A 17,614-nucleotide genomic window follows, 5' to 3' on the forward strand; every position below is an offset into this window, starting at 1 on the left:
TAGAAGCGTCTGCATGCCTAGTGCTTGATTTTATACACCTGTGGCCATGGAAGTGATTGAACACCTGAATTCAATGATTTGGAGGGGTGTGCCAATACTTTTGGCAATATAGTGTAGTTACTGTCATATCACTTGAGACTTACTGATATAAATATTATAATTGAAGTTTATTTGGAGTACTTTATTGCACAATACACATTTCTTAATATTAAGCCTAAATGTGTTTAATATCAGTATTAGTAAGGATAGTGTCACACAGGTGTTTTCTGACAGACAGACGAAGGCAGTAATGCCAAACAACAAAGTTTATTAGTAGATCAAGATAGCATACAGACAGGTTGTACAAACATCTAAACATAACAGTGATCGGACAGGGAAGGATGTGAGGGACCAACTTATAAAGCAAACACAAATGAGAATGATTGATGGAACACAGCGGATACATATGAACTGATAATTACAGTCACCAGGGAGACAGACGAGTGGCGGGAAACTGAGCAAAGAAACATGTGACAAATGGAAGGTTATCTGAAGGTCCGAACTAAACTGAATGTGAAAGTATGATATCTGTCTTTAAATACACAATATTAAAAGTGTGCCTAAGGAAGGTATGCTTGCAATAGTTCCACTTTAGCACAATCAAATATACTTGAGTACAACTTCAGTCTTTTCTGGATAACTAAAGTACATTAAGTACAGAATGAGTTTTTCAATTTAGCAGACTTTAAGTATAGCAATTTAGTTTACCAACAATACAATTGCAGGATATTTATAAGTACACACTTATGTAAATGTATGTGTAGTATACTTAGCATAAATTCATTGTATTTCAAATATATTTTAGTATATTTATTTTTCACTAGGGACATAAATTTTGCCAAATGCATTTAAAAATACAACAACCGTTTATTTTTCTCATCATGGTTAAGAAGGAAAAGAAAAGAACACAAAATTACATGAACCGAACCTGCAATTTATAATTTGTGTTTATTAACATTTCTGAAATCACAACGTCAAAATGAATAAATAGAGAAAATAGAAATGATCCATTCATGAAGTAACCAACAAGCTCAGTCCTGTTGACTCTTTTCATGCTTTGTTGGATCATTTGCCAGTTGCGTTTGCATTGCTGTTGTGGATTTGATCACATTTAACAGACTGAAGCAGTGTTTGATCAGTTCCTTCACTGTCATCACTGTCATTTGCGCTGACGTCCTCTGGTGTGTTGATTGGTTTTTAGTTTCACATTCCGAATTTCTTCAACACATTTCCGGCATGTGCAGGGTCAGAAATCAACTTCCATTATTATTATTAGGTAAATTTTATAATTCACTTATTAAATTATAAAGTATACAGGTGCTGGTCATATAATTAGAATATCATCAAAAAGTTTATTTATTTCACTAATTCCATTCAAAAACTTGAATGGATTTCATTCATTTTCAATGAATTCCATCAATTGAAACTTGTATATTATATTACTTAATGGATTTCATGGATTTCATTCATTTTCAATGAATTCCATTAATTGAAACTTGTATATTATTTTCATTCATTACACACAGACTAATATATTTCAAATGTTTATTTATTCTTTTAATTTTGATGATTATAACTGACAACTAAGGAAAATCCCAAATTCAGTATCTCAGAAAATTTGAATATTGTGAAAAGGTTCAATATTGAAGACACCTGGTGCCACACTCTAATCAGCTAATTACCTCTAAACACCTGCAAAGGCCTTTAAATGGTCTCTCAGTCTAGTTCTGTAGGCTACACAATCTTGGGGAAGACTGCTGACTTGACACTTGTCCAAAAGACGACCATTGACACCTTGCACAAGGAGGGCAAGACACAAAAGGTCATTGCAAAAGAGGCTGGCTGTTCACAGAGCTCTGTGTCCAAGCACATTAATAGAGAGGCGAAGGGAAGGAAAAGATGTGGTAGAAAAAAGTGCACAAGCAATAGGGATAACCGCACCCATGGAGAGGATTGTGAAACAAAACCCATTCAAAAATGTGGGGGAGATTCACAAAGAGTGGACTGCAGCTGGAGTCAGTGCTTCAAGAACCACTACGCACAGACGTATGCAAGACATGGGTTTCAGCTTTCGCATTCCTTGTGTCAAGCCACTCTTGAACAACAGACAGCGTCAGAAGCGTCTCGCCTGGGCTAAAGACAAAAAGGACTGGACTGCTGCTGCTGAGTGGTCCAAAGTTATGTTCTCTTATGAAAGTAAATTTTGCATTTCCTTTTGAAATCAGGGTCCCAGAGTCTGGAGGAAGAGAGGAGAGGCACACAATCCACGTTGCTTGAGGTCCAGTGTAAAGTTTCCACAGTCAGTGATGGTTTGGGGTGCCATGTCATCTGCTGGTGTTGGTCCACTGTGTTTTCTGAGGTCCAAGGTCAACGCAGCTGTATACCAGGAAGTTTTAGAGCACTTCATGCTTCCTGCTGCTGACCAACTTTATGGAGATGCAGATTTCATTTTCCAACAGGACTTGGCACCTGCACACAATGCCAAAGCAACCAGTACCCCCTATTCTTAATTGGCCAGCAAACTCGCCTGACCTTAACCCCATAGAAAATCTATGGGGTATTGTGAAGAGGAAGGTGCGATATGCCAAACCCAACAATGCAGAAGAGCTGAAGGCCACTATCAGAGCAACCTGGGCTCTCATAACACCTGAGCAGTGCCACAGACTGATCGACTCCATGCCACGCCGCATTGCTGCAGCAAATCAGGCAAAAGGAGCCCCAACTAAGTATTGAGTGCTGTTCATGCTCATACTTTTCATGTTCATACTTTTCAGTTGGCCAAGATTTCTAAAAATCCTTTCTTTGTATTGGTCTTAAAGGGTTACTTCAGTGATTTAGCATTAAGCTTTGTATTTAAACTGGGTCATTTATGTCGTAGAAATGTAGTCTTGTAGTCCTGTAGTCTCTAGGCTCTGGCTAAAAAATCCTCCGATCACGCAAAATGACGATATTTGCGTCATCAGAGGTTTTTTTCATGAAATAAAATGCATAATTCTCTCGTCTCAGGGGATATGAGGGGGGAAAGTACCATAATTCGAATATACTACCGGGTTTCTACTGATACAAAGCTTAATGCTAAATCACTGAACTATCCCTTTAGTAATATTCAAATTTTCTGAGATAGGCTACTGAATTTGGGATTTTCCTTAGTTGTCATCTGAAATATATCAGTCTGTGTGTAATGAATGAATATAATATAATATACAAGTTTAATAATTGAACGCAATTAACGCAAATAAATTAGAGAAGTACGTGAAGCTGCGTTATTAACGTAATTTTCGTCACGCAGTGAGATGATGTCTTTTCAGTGATCCAGCACGAATTCATTCAAACAGTCCAAAACAGCGCTAATATAAAGAAGGCCAGGCTGATTACAGCAGAGATATCAGAGAGAATAGAGACTCACACTGCATTTTTAGTGAATTGTTCGTTTCACTGTGTGCTTTGCTTTAAAACACGAGCTCTGTTGTATTCTGCGATTGTTTCTGAAGAGCGCAATTTTGGTGACGTACGGGAGTCGTACAGTAAGCGCGTGTGTGTCAACAACAAACCGTGTATGTGCACCGTATCGTACGCTGCATTCATGTACAGACACAGTACATTCGTGTTTTTTCCACACACACTCAGGAATGATAATGTTTGATTTGTCATGTGTACGTTCTTGTGTTCAGTAATCGTTGGTTTATGCAGTCAAAGCGGTTGATTTATGAGTTTTTGACGTCTCCGTGTGGCTCTGTTCTGTATCGCAGCTTGACTCGTCTTAAATGTTTTTTCATGGGTGCTTAGGTGGGTATACATTTTATATATAATAGAATTATATGAACTCCTTATATTTGGTAATTTTGTGTCGTTTTGGAGTCTCCAATGATCTTTGAAGCTTTACAGAAAATACAGTTTTGTTAGAATCACCCTTCAATCTGATTGTTTACTTTGTATATAGCAAATTATGACAAAATGAATGTGTTTAATGAGATAAATGGCGTATGATTAATTTCACGATTGCGATTAATCACACAACAAAGGTGCGATTAATCGTGATTAAAAAAATGTAATCTATTGACAGCCCCTAATATATATATATATATATATATATATATATATAATGTATATGTATATGTTTTTTTTTGTTTTTTTGTTTTTTGTTTACAAACCTTTATGTTTGATAGCACTACTTTTAAGCATGAGATCCTTTTCATATTGGTCAAAAAACTCGGAAGTCAAAAAGTATCATAATTCAGTAGAGATCCTCTGGACTCCCAAATTCTTGGAGGGATTGAATGTAATGTCCGTTCTAGAAGTGATTAATCATCATCATAATAAAAATTATTTAATTTTGCAATATGAATGCTCAATGACCAGTCATTTTAATGGCACATGCTCGCATTGACACAGTTCCTAATCATAACGAGTCTATATTGCATGTTGTGCATAACATCCACTAGAAATAGAAAAATAGCTTACAGTAAAGTAATGTTGCACAACATGTGTCATTTCAAAGTTATAAATCAGCTGTGGGAAGTGCTCAAGGTTGCCAGATGGGGACTTTTGTGAAGTTTAGGATTGAATCTGCACATGGAAACAGGAAACATATTGTGGTGGGTTTCTGAAATCCGATGTGATGATTTAAAATCGTTGTTCGTTTATTTGAATATATTGTATTTATTTGAGTTTTCTTGAAAGGGTTACTTCTTTCTTGTAAAGATGGTGTAACAGTTTTAACCCATTAAGGGGGAAAGAGAAAGGCTGCATGTTTTCAGAATTGGGGAAACTAAAAGCACATGTATAGGACGAGCACTAATCCAAATGACACTACTGTCTTTGTTCCCCTCAATCCCCTGTTCTGGCATTTTGTTAAACAAAATCAAAAGTAACAGTTTTGTCCATATTGGGATTTTCTCTTTGGTCTATCCAGGTCAAATTAATTTACAAAATCACATGATCTTATTTCATCTTTTAAAAAAAAAAGATTAATGAGATACTAAAAACTCTCTGTTCTATCATTGTGTTTCACAGGAAACAGTAGAATATGCCTTCCTGATTATTTTCACGATTGAAACCTTCCTCAAGATCATCGCGTATGGACTGGTGATGCACCAGAACTCCTATGTGAGAAATGGGTGGAATATGTTGGATTTTGTCATCGTCATTGTTGGGTAAGTGAACCATCACACACTCTTTCACACTCGTGTGTTTCGTTTTATATTTCTTTACAGGGCTACCCTTGAAAAAATGTGTGCTTATTACTGTAATAATATACTTTAAAAGAATATGCTTAAGTGTGAACTGAATGTAATGTTTTCAGACACTTAATTGCATGTTAGTTACAATTAGAGATGCACCGATATGATAACTTTGGCTGATATGATAACCGATAATTTCCCTTTTTGGAGAGATTTCAATCATATTTCAACTCTATCAGCTTTAATATATCGGCCTAATTTTCTTATCGGACCGATAACTATAACATTAAAGGGGTCATGAACTGTTTTTTTATACTGTTGTCTGAGGTCAACTTTTGACATTTGTGTGTTTTTTCATTCAAAATCATCATAATGGATAAGCAATAGGCTATTTTCTACCCTGACCTTGCCATCTAAACCACTACAGACCAGCTTGTGGTTGAATGGCAACCGACAAAACTTTTGCAAATGAAGATATTTTTAATATTCTAATATTTTCAACAACAAAAAAAGTTCACAAAACATTGTAAAAGTAATCCATATGATATGGATTACTTTTACACAAATCAAGCAGCCTTGTCGATGTCTCCTGAGACACGTTCACTTAATCAGATGAACAGATTTAATCTAGGCTTTTACTCGTTAGAAAAATGTTGCTCAAAGCACATCAAATATGGTAAACAGAAGCTCAACTGTACTTGCTTGTACACAAACCTCATTTTTTTTGTGTTTAGCATCAAACAGCACGTGTTTAATGATGTTTTAATGATGGTGAATTGGTCTTCTGGGTTGGTTTACAAATTGACATCATGATTGAACAGCTCTGTTGGAAGAAGCTCATGTCAGCTAGTAATTGTTGAAAGGATTTTAGTAAATATGTCAAGGATTTTGGCACAAAGCTGGCGACTGTTCACAAGAGCTTACAACCTGATCAAATGCTGATCTATGACCTGATTTAATGTGATTAACTGCACTCAGGCAGGAGGGAATCTGGTGCATGAAGTCAGAGGTCACGGTAGATGTCGGATCCTCAGGGATCACGGCGAATCTCATCTGTGATTTTCTCAAGCCCTGGTGCCAGATGAGTGTCATTTCAGACAGATCCTTGAAATGAGAAAAAGAGAACGGAATTGAAGTAAAGTTTTATACTAGTTTTGCGGAGACACATTTATTATTTATATTAATGAAACAGGCCTATTATGTCCTCTAGTTATTTGTTATCTCTGTTAACACTGGACAGTGCTCAGGGGCTGGAGCTGACACTGGAACTTGCTCATGTCAAGTCAAGTCAACTTTATTTATATAGCGCTTTTAACAATGCAGATTGTTTCAAAGCAGCTTTACAGTGTTAAACAGCAAAATAATGCAACAGAATTTTATTCAGCTGTCTAGCCATTCCGGAGAAAACAGTGATGTCATCAGTTCATTTCAATTATCATACAGTGACGGTGTGGGCTTTAGATCAGTAATTAGATCAGTAATTTAGTTTATATGGTTAATTTAGTTTAATAATTAGATTTATTTGGATATGCTAATGGCCTGGAGCTGACACTGGACCGTGCTCAGGGGCTGGAGCTGACACTGGACCGTGCTCAGGGGCTGGAGCTGACACTGGAACGTGCTCAGGGCCTGGAGCTGACACTGGAACGTGCTTCAGGGGCTGGAGCTGACTCTGGAACGTGCTCAGGGCCTGGAGCTGACACTGGAACGTGCTCAGGGGCTGGAGCTGACACTGGAACGTGCTCAAGGGCTGGAGCTGACACTACACCATGCTCAGGGGCTGGAGCTTACACTGGACCGTGCTCAGGGGCTGGAGCCAACACTGGACTGTGCTCAAGGCCTGGAGCCGACAGTGCTCAGGGGCTGGAGCCGACACTGGACCATGCTTAGGGGCTGGAGCTGACACTGGACTGGGCTCAGGGGTTGGAGCTTACACTGGACCATGCTCAGGGGCTGGAGCCGACACTGGACCATGCTTAGGGGCTGGAGCTGACACTGGACTGGGCTCAGGGGTTGAAGCTTACACTGGACCATGCTCAGGGGCTGGAGCCAACACTGGACTGTGCTCAAGGCCTGGAGCCGACAGTGCTCAGGGGCTGGAGCCGACACTGGACTGGGCTTTGGGGCTGGAGCTGACACTGGATTGGGCTCAGGGGCTCTTGCCAACACTGGACTGGGCTTAGGGGCTGGAGCTGAAACTGGACAGTGCTCAGGGGCTGGCGCGACACTGGACCGGGTTCAGGGCCTTGAGCTGACACTGGAATGTGCTCAGGGCCCGGAGCTAACACTGGAACGTGCTCAGGGGCTGGAGCTGACACTGGAACGTGCTCAGGGGCTGGAAACGACACTGGACTGGGCTCAGGGGCTGGAGTCGACACTGGACTGGGCTTAGGGGCTGGAGCCAACACTGGACTTGGCTTAGGGGCTGGAGCTGACACTGGACTGGGCTTAGGGGCGGGAGCCAACACTGGACTGGGTTTAGGGGCTGGAGCTGATACTGGACTGGGCTTAGGGGCTGGAGCCAACACTGGACTGGGCTCAGGGGCTGGAGCTGACACTGGGCTCAGGAGCTGGAGTGTGATTTGTGTTTGGCCCAGACACATAACCACAGCAACATAAATGGAAAGGACTACGTCTTTGATCGTGCCAGAACTGACAACAAGAGCTGGCTCTAGGATTTCTCTCTCTAGAGCAGACTGTGAAATTTCACTTCAGACACTGGTCATGCTGATGCCATTCCCCATAGGGCCAATCCAAAACGCAGTGTCTTGTTCCCCTTCTCAGGGAACCATGGTTACAGTCATAACCTAAGGCGTTCTCACTGTGCATGCAGTTGTATTCAGGATTAACACAAGCTGGGACAAAATTCATTTGAAGTAAATAAGGTCTGAGGTCCGAGTCAAAGGAAGCACTAATAATGGTTTCAATAAAACCTCTACTGACATGAACTGCAATACTAAACACACTGTAAAAAATGTTTTATTAAAGATTGTAGAAAATACTATTTTAGTCTTTCTAGTTTTTAATTAAATGTGTTATTTGCCATTTCTTGGCAATTATTTGTGAAATTTACTTGCAATTTCTGAGTGAAAATTGTTCCTACACCAAACAGTTTTCAGTGCAGATCAACCTTCATCTGCATGTAAAACAATATATTTTTTACAGATATGAACTGAACTCACATTCTGTTATAATCATTAATACTGATGAGTGTGTGTGTGTGTGTGTGTGTGTGTGTGTGTGTGTGTGTGTGTGTGTGTGTGTGTGTGTGTGTGTGTGTGTGTGTGTGTGTGTGTGTGTGTGTGTGTGTGTGTGTGTGTGTGTGTAGTCTCTTCAGTGTTGTGCTGGAGCTGATAACCAAAGATCGAGATGTCAGTGGGCAGACAGGTGGAAAGCCGGGCGGCTTCGATGTCAAGGCTCTACGAGCGTTCAGAGTTCTGCGGCCCCTCCGCCTGGTCTCAGGAGTGCCAAGTGCGTCCACATCTTTACCCAGCATTCACTGAAACATGAAAGTTTCTTCTTAAGAAACATGAAAGTAACACTCTTTAAGTACACTTAAGTGGTCTTTTATTTCATTAAAATCATATTGTCTGCAAGTACAGTTTTTTTTAAATATACTAATATAGATGTAAATATACTAGATCTGTCAAATCGATTAATCGTAATTAATTGCATCTAACATAAAAGTTTGTATCATATATGTGTGTGTGTGTGTGTAGGCTTACAGGTGGTGCTGAATTCCATCATTAAAGCCATGGTTCCTCTGCTTCACATCGCTCTGCTCGTACTCTTCGTCATCATCATCTACGCGATCATTGGTCTGGAGCTGTTCATCGGGAAGATGCACGCAACCTGCTATCTAAACGGCACGCGTCAGTGTGTTCTCACATTCATTTGACCCCATTGGCAGATATTTTTGTCCTGTTTTAATCATAAACTCACTTAATATGGATGCATTTTAAATATAACAAAACTATATCTCAGTATCGTAATTTTGCTTCTCAAGTATCTTGATTTAAGAAAGTTTAGATATTTGTACTGGAAGACAAGACAAAAACACTGAGGAAGTGAATAATTTCTCTCCACACAGATACATTAGCAGAAGAGGATCCTGCTCCCTGTTCTCTTTCAGGTCATGGGCGTCACTGCCCTCTCAATGGCACCGTGTGTAGGGAAGGCTGGCACGGGCCCAACAACGGCATCACGAACTTTGACAACTTCTTGTTTGCCATGCTGACCGTGTTCCAGTGTATCACCATGGAGGGCTGGACTGATGTGCTATACTGGGTGAGACTTGACTTCCTGTCACTGACGTTACTCTTTCCTGCAGGTAGGGTCCACTTCCGCTCTAACAGCTTTTCCATGACACACAGAGAGCTCAATAGATGCTAATGAGATTGACCCTCTAAGACTGAAGGGACAAAGTCAGAAGACAGGCAAAATTGAGACCAGAGGAAACCGTCAGCCTCTGTTTATTAGTAGTGGAGAAAGAACACAAATCAATTACTTGAGTAGAAGTAATAACATATTATTCTTGTAAAAGTACTCATTTGAAATTTTACTTGAGAAAAAGTTAAAAAGTACGGGAATATGGGAAAGGGAGGCAACAGACATATCTAAAAAATATATATATATATTCCCATAGGGTCCAGAGCGGGTTTAACATTAAGGATGAAAGTGCATGTGATTGGCTATTGAGGGGCTATTTTCCCGGTGGGCCGATCGCCAAAACCCCACCAGTGCAAGACGCTTGATCTATTGAACTTGGCACAAGCACAACATGATAAGTGAACATTAAAGGCTAGCTGAAACCAGACTGAATATCTCTGACTGGTAACACTTTATTTCAATGGTCCACTTTAGACATTCTACTAAGTATAAGTTCATTTGCAACTACATGTGATCTTATTCTACTAACCCAAACCCTAGCCTAACACCCTACTAGTACTCTAATGAGAGTTAGTTGAGATTTAGTTGCAAAATGTACTTATAGTTAGCTGAATGTCTAAAGTGGATCATCAAAGTAAAGTGTAACCGTCCGACTACTGCTAAGCTTTGCCACACTTTGGGCATGCTGCGCATATTTCCTCAGACAATTAGAATCTGGGGATTCCGTGACGAAGATGCCCTTTTATGTTCTCGCTGACACATCACACTACGTCACCTGACCTCACGTTGGCCAATAGAATTGACATGTTTGTGTACCTGCTTCAGACACCGGTTCCACAGGAAGTGTTTCCATAGTATCAACGCCATGACAGCATCTCGTTCCCTTCTAAATAAAGAGAAAAATGTACTTGTGCAAAATGGAGGTATGCTGGAGGAATATGTGGAGGGCTATCTATAACTGTACCACGAGTTGTGCTGGGACGATGAGACCCTGAAAGAGCTCTTCTTGAGCGGGATGGACAATATCCTCGGCCAGATGCTGCTGTTGGGGGAGGATTACGGTCCTTTTGCCGAGTTCATGGATTACACCAGGCTGCTGCATCTGTCCCAAGGCTGGAGTCAATCGCCAGATCCAGGGAGAAGACAAGTCTGGTGAGACAGTTCTTGGTTGAGCCAGTAGAGGAACGCTGGCTCATCGATTTCGCCATGGTGTCTTCACCACGGAGCACGTCCCTCTCTGCTCACTACACACTACATCATAGATGACCCAATCCCACCCAATATCCTGCCCACCCCATTGTCCTCATCCTCACCACTGACTCCATCTAATTCCCTGGACTTATCTGCCTTACTGGTGTCTCATAGCTCCTTGGCCCCTCCCTTGCCACTGACTACCGTCAGCTTCTCAGTGACGCCTCCGACCACTTCACCACCAGCATGATGTTGTGAGGTAGATCTCTTGGCTGCACCTCAGGCCCATGTCTCCACCTCTGTCCTTAGGCTCTGTGCCCCCTTACTCTGTCGTGGTCCGCCATCACTAAGGCTCCACCGGGCTCCCTCATCCCTCCGGCTCCACCTTGGTCTCTTGTCACCCTGGTGTTGCAGCAGACTTCCGAGCCTCCGGCTGTGCCTCAGCCCTCCACATCTCCAGCTTCATCTTCCTCCGTTTCCGCCTTGGTTCTCACTCCCTTTGGTGTCACCCCATTCTTCCCGGGCTGTCGTCCCTGTGGATTCGCCGAGATCTCCACCTCACCAAGCTCCGCCTCCATCGATCCTCCCTCTGTCAGCTCTGGCATGGTATGGTCCTCAGCTAACCCCTATGGTTCCTCGCCCTTTGCCTGCTCCACTTCTTCCTCATCCTCCTCTGAAGCCCCCACCCTCTCTCCACATTGTACTGTTGGTTATGCCACGAGGTCACGCCTTGCTGGCGAGGGGTAATGTAAGAGTTATGTTTAGTTTTATTGTGTTTTTGTTCACATGTTTGGTTTCCTGTATCTGTGCTTTGTTGTTGAAAAGAACAGGAATCATGGAGAACACCAGGTTTTTACACCAATAGGCTTGCCTATTTATTGGGAAAATCTTATTAAAGCCAAAATGATATTAAGTGTCCCATTCATTGACAACCATATAAACATTCACCACACTATCTAGTCAGCTTGCTGACAATCCTGTAATTTCGGTCAAATACAGGCTATTTTCGTTGTGTATAAAACATACAATACGCTTCTAATTATTATATTATATTTAATTTCATATATGTAAATATGCACTACTTTAATGACAAGACAAGGCGATGTAGCTGTTGTGGAAAAAAATAATAAAGAATACCAGTAGCAGCAATCGTTCTCCCCTCCGCCATGTTTAAAGTTTATGACCCGCCCATCTCAGGAACTTTAATCAAACTTATCCCTGAGCTTCCCAGTGGTAAATATGACTTGAGAGGGCGTTCATGTCCAATTCTTAACTAAGAAACTTGTATTCATGATCATTCTGATAACACGTGAAGGCAGCATAAAGTAAGGCACATTTACATATCTACATACATGAATACTCATTTGAAGTGTATTGTACAGCGAAAATAGCCTGTATTTGACCGAAATTACAGAATCGTCAGCAGGCTATCTAGATAGCGCTGTGAATGTTTATATTGTTGTCAATGAATGGGACGCTAAATATCATTTAGGATTTAATACGATTTTCCCAACAACAGGCAACAATGGTTCCTGTTCCTTCCCAACAACAAAGCACTCAAATGCTACAAGCTCGTAATCACGACTTCAGAAGTGGGAAGTAGGACATTTCTGATAGCACATGAAGGCAGTTTTTTTTTTAACTTTATCTAACCCATAACTTTTTTTTTAATCAATTTACCAGATACCATTTTTTGGGTTATAAATTCATGTATTTAAATTGATTCAGCAATATTAAAAACTGTTTTTGACTCAATTTATATGTTATAATTTTTAGATACCATTTTTTCAGTGTATATGATTAGCACCTGAGACAGAAGTAGATGTTAAGTACATATTTGGTAAATCAGACAAAATTGGGCAGTTTTGTTGCCATAGTTTTGTACATTAGGCTGGTAACATGAGTTAATGTGAGAGATGTTGTGTGTTTCAGATGAATGATGCCATGGGTTTTGAGTTGCCTTGGGTCTATTTTGTCAGTCTGGTCATTTTCGGCTCTTTCTTTGTCCTCAATCTGGTACTGGGAGTTCTCAGTGGGTGAGTTATTTTACGAAATGCTGTCCACATTCAGTTTCTGTACTTCCCATTTTCATTTCCAAGGTCTATATTAGCTCTTCGTGACAGTATTGCATGTGTGTGAATTTGTCTGTGTGTGTCCACCATAGTGAGTTCTCTAAGGAGCGTGAGAAGGCCAAGGCTCGTGGAGATTTCCAGAAACTGCGTGAGAAGCAGCAGCTTGAAGAGGATCTGAAGGGATATCTGGATTGGATCACACAAGCTGAGGACATCGACCCTGATAATGATGAAGAGGGAGATCAGGAGACCAAACGCAACCGTACGTGAAAAGCAAGACTCATATTTTTCATATCTTTTCATCTGTCTGAAGGGCTGTTGAAACGCACACTTTTATTTGCGCACACTAACAGTTCTAAGATCATACTTGGCAACAATTCCATGTTAGTCAGATTTAAAGGAACACTCCACTTTTTTTTTAAATAGGCTCATTTTCCAAGTATAGTATAGTTACTAGAAAATAGTATAGTATATTTTCTAGCCATATCGGCCTAGAAAATCGCAACTTTTCTTTTTCCGTCGGTCTTAGTACACGATGTAACTACAGAAGAGTCAAGTTTTAAATAGGAAAAATATCTAAACTCTTTGGTCATTTTTTGAGCGAGATGCTAACGGTCTAATCAGATTCAATGATCTATGCTAAGCTATGCTAAAAGTGCTACTGCCAGACCCGGAGATCGGCTGAATAAATTCGAAAATGGTAAAACTCAACTTTTTAACTCTAGGGGAGTTGGAAAATAAGCCAATTTTCAAAAAAAGTGGAGTGTTCCTTTAAGTGTTGTGCATCAGTTTATGCATCCACCCATTGAAACAAATCATGTTTTGTGTGAGCAATGCTAGTTTAGTTCAGTCTAAATGCTGTACGAGTCAGTAAGTGGATTGTGGGACGCAGTAATGAATTCTAAGCTTGCTGTAACTTGAATTTTATCACAAATTTGTTGTGTACAAAACGAAGGAACTCACAGTTCCTGCATGTGTGTTCATTCTAGCTGTCGACCTGTGTGTTGTTTTTATTTTATACCAATATTTAAAAAAAAAAATGAATGGCAGCAAATAAGATATTTTAGCAGGGGATTTAAAACCATTGGGGCTGGAAAAGTTTAGAGAAAAGCAGTGTAAAAATGTAAAAGTAAATTAATAAAATAAGATTAAATTAACTAAATAAATACACTTTATTAAAATGAATTTTAAATATAATATTTTATTTAATATTTAATAAATTAATGAATACATTAGATTAAAATATATAAAATAAATAAATGTAATTTAATAAAAATTAAATATATAAATAATAAATGTATACAGTTGGTTAAAATAAACAAATAAATAACCACATAAATAAACATTTGAACATGCAATGCAGACAGATTTATATGCTGTGACATATAATATGTCTTAGGTTTTCCTTTTAATTAATGATATATGCTTTCTTTATAACAACTTGCATATGACATTAATTCTTTCAAGCAAGACATATTTTTGTATTTGTATAAATTCAATATAGATTAACCTTTATTAAAGCTATTAAAGTTATTAAGTCAAGAACAGAGTGATTCTTTAGTTTGATTAACATTAATGATGGACAGCAGCAGGTTTATTAGACAGCTGTCACTTTAAGGCCGAATACACAGATCTAAATATGCTTGATAAATTTACAAAAAAGCTCAAATTGATTATCTGATGGAACAAATAACTACTCCATGATGGAAAATCTACCATCCAAAATGTCAAAATGATGGATAAATTTAATAATGAATATATGCATATTATGCATTAGTGAATGTATGTGTAGCTCTGCTGTATTATTTTTCTCTTTAGTCTTTGCTTTATTATGCTTCATATTGAGTCAGAACCGCACAACCACCTTCTGTGTCCCTCCTGTTTCTCTCATGTCCTTGTTTTCCATGTCTCTTGTGTCGTAGTACTGTAGTGCTGCTGTGTTTTTGTGCGATAGACGCTCATAGCTGCTCTCTGTTTGAATGCATGTGAACTGAAGGGGTGACGCTGGGCGATCTCACCCACGGGAAGAGCGCGGCAAACTCGGGCTGGTTCAGTCAGTCCACTGAGACTCATGGTAAATGTTGCTCTGTGTGTGTGTTTGCATATCATAACAGCATATTCAATGAAAACAACAATGCATTGAATACAGTGGCAAGAGACAAAGCAAAAATAACCCTGTAAGCGCATATGTTTGTTGTTTAACTGTATTTGTTGGTAACAGTCTGTTCACATGTTTCTCACCTTTTGCATGCTTCATCAAACTCGTGCCTTTCATATGTATACCATGTTTTGTGAGAATCAACCATTTTCAGTATTTATAACCTATCCATCTTATTTTGCAACGTATAAATGAAGTTATTTTCTGTGAATGTGCATGAACTGCTGTAGGTTAATAACTAGAAGAATAAAGTGCAGCAAATGGTAAAACTATTTGCACTACAAACCAGTATGTTTAAGATAATAAAATAAATAAATATAAGATATATTAGTTTGCAATATCAAGCAGCAGTTTTTGTACAAGTAAAATAACTGGAAGTGAATGATACCGGAGGGCTCACACACTTAAGGTAGACAAAAGTCATGCCAAGATCAAATCCCAAAGTCCTCCAGCAACATTTTTAGGTTTATTTTTTGTTATTACGACACCAAGTGTGACTCAAAATGATTTAATCCATTTAGGGATTTTCGTCAAATAGGCCTCAATCTACATTTAGGACTAGGAAAAAATGTCCAGGCTATATGAGATCTGTAAGGTATGAGCCAAGGAATATGTGAATGTTGCTTTGTCTCTATGATTCATTCATGTGATTTGTAGCAGATGATATTTTGAACCTCTACCATTCACTCTTTTTGATGGAAAAAGTTTGTGGATCTTGAAACTTGTTTAAACACTCACAGTTTCAGCCAGTCTCATGTTAATCTTAAGTACCTATAGACACACCTATTGCATCATTCATATTTCAAAAAAGTCTTAATTTTTTTTAATGATAATTATTATAAATAATTTACTGAATGTTAAATAACTCTTCCTGATCCAACTTCATATTCAGAACATGCAAGTGCCGCACTTTATATTTTGTGAATGTACGCAAACCGCCTTTGTGAATGTGCTGGTTAGAACGCTGATGACTAATGTGGCCAAAGTTACCATTGCCTTTGACTCTATTCACAGATATCAGAGCTATGTGATTAGCTTTATATCTTTATAGCTTCTGAATTGTACATGCGGTGAGCATTTTCAGGCTAAATAACAAGCTCTGGTCTCTGTGAATACAGTAAGAGACAATGGTAGCTGTAGCCACATTAACACATTCAGAAAGGCCATTTGCAAACACACCCATTATAAAGTGCCGTACTTGCATGTTCTGGTTATGGAGTTGGATCACGAAGAGTTGGTGTTGATCCATCTTTGAGAAGCAACATTTGTTCAAATCCTGTGTTTTACTGACCCTCATTTGCAAAGCAGTCCAGTGTACATATATTCACTCAAACATGTTCTGAAAGCATTCAGTAAACCTGATCAAGGACCAAAAAATAACATTCTATGTTGGTCCCCTAAAGGTCCTGCAAATGTTATGGGAATGTAGTGTAGAGACTAGAGGGAACATCCTATAGTAATGGTCCAATAAACATTCCCAGAACGTCCTGAATGTTCCCTAAAGATCCGCCAAATAATGTCACCCAAACCTTTAAAGAACTCCACATCATGACCATCTCAGAATGTTCTGGGAGTGTTACTAGGCAACGTCCTTGACACCAGCGGGGACATTCTGAGAACATATCATTTCTAGCAGGAAAGAGTGTGGTTCAGAGTATACACCGATCAGTCATAACATTATGACCACCTTTCTAATATTGTGTTGGTCCCTCTTTTGCTGCCAAAATAGACCCGACTGGTTTGCGGCTACGCGGCCCCATACACAACAAACTGAAAAGCACCTTTCTATCAGAACCAGCGTTAACTTCTTGAGCAATTTGAGCTACAATAGCCCGTCTGTTTGTCTCCGCTCCCCACGTGCATCAATGACCCTGTCGCCGGTTCACCACTGTTCCTTCCTTGGAGCACTTTTGATAGATACTGACCACTGCAGACCGGGAACACCCCACAAGAGCTGCAGTTTTGGAGATGCTCTGACCCAGTCGTCTAGCCATCACAATTTGGCCCTTGTCAAACTCGCTCAAATCCTTACGCTTGCCCATTTTTCCTGCTTCTAACACATCAACTTTGAGGACAAAATGTTCACTTGCTGCCTAATATATCGCACCCACTAACAGGTGCTGTGATGAAGAGATCATCAGTGTTATTCACTTCACTTGTTATGCCTGATCGGTGTATGTAAACTGAAATCTTTTTTTTATACCTCATAAAAACCAGTGTTAGATGGCTTGTAACTCCCTCTGCATTACAGTAGTGTACTCACGTATGCATTCCCTGTGTCCCTGCAGCAAGTATCCCGAGTGAGACCGAATCTGTGAACACGGAGAACCCAGAAGAGATTGAGAAAATCTTGTGCTGTGGACGCGTCTGGTGAGCGCTCCGCCTTTATATCTGATCCTGCAGCTCAAGGTTTTTCACGCACTTCTGCAGTGCACAAACTCCCAGCTCTTGTATCTTTAATGAAATGTCGAGCAGTTGTCACTTGCTGGAAGTTTTTCGTCAGCTTGTAGTGTGGCACGAAGTGATGCCATTTTTGTTTCGCTTTTTCAGTCAGAAATTGACGAAGTCGAAGTTCAGGTCAGTAG

At 39.8% G+C, this 17,614-nt stretch overlaps 1 protein-coding gene across 2 annotated transcripts in view; it reads left to right on the forward strand.

Annotated features, from left to right (window-relative positions):
• cacna1db (calcium channel, voltage-dependent, L type, alpha 1D subunit, b) overlaps nt 1-17,614 on the forward strand; it is a 96,683-nt gene that overhangs the window by 27,681 nt on the left and 51,388 nt on the right. The window contains exons 4-11 of one of the 2 annotated variants that reach the window (XM_079826910.1): nt 5,053-5,192; nt 8,548-8,690; nt 8,939-9,091; nt 9,310-9,506; nt 12,732-12,835; nt 12,964-13,133; nt 17,318-17,399; nt 17,580-17,606. In XM_079826910.1, coding sequence (XP_079683036.1) covers nt 5,053-5,192; nt 8,548-8,690; nt 8,939-9,091; nt 9,310-9,506; nt 12,732-12,835; nt 12,964-13,133; nt 17,318-17,399; nt 17,580-17,606 — 1,016 coding nt within the window. The remainder of the gene's footprint in view (nt 1-5,052; nt 5,193-8,547; nt 8,691-8,938; nt 9,092-9,309; nt 9,507-12,731; nt 12,836-12,963; nt 13,134-17,317; nt 17,400-17,579; nt 17,607-17,614) is intronic. The other variant, XM_079826911.1, reaches the window with a different exon arrangement.

This window comes from Gobio gobio (assembly GCF_949357685.1).
Source record: "Gobio gobio genome assembly, chromosome: 10".
In the NCBI taxonomy this organism is placed as follows: domain Eukaryota; kingdom Metazoa; phylum Chordata; class Actinopteri; order Cypriniformes; family Gobionidae; genus Gobio; species Gobio gobio.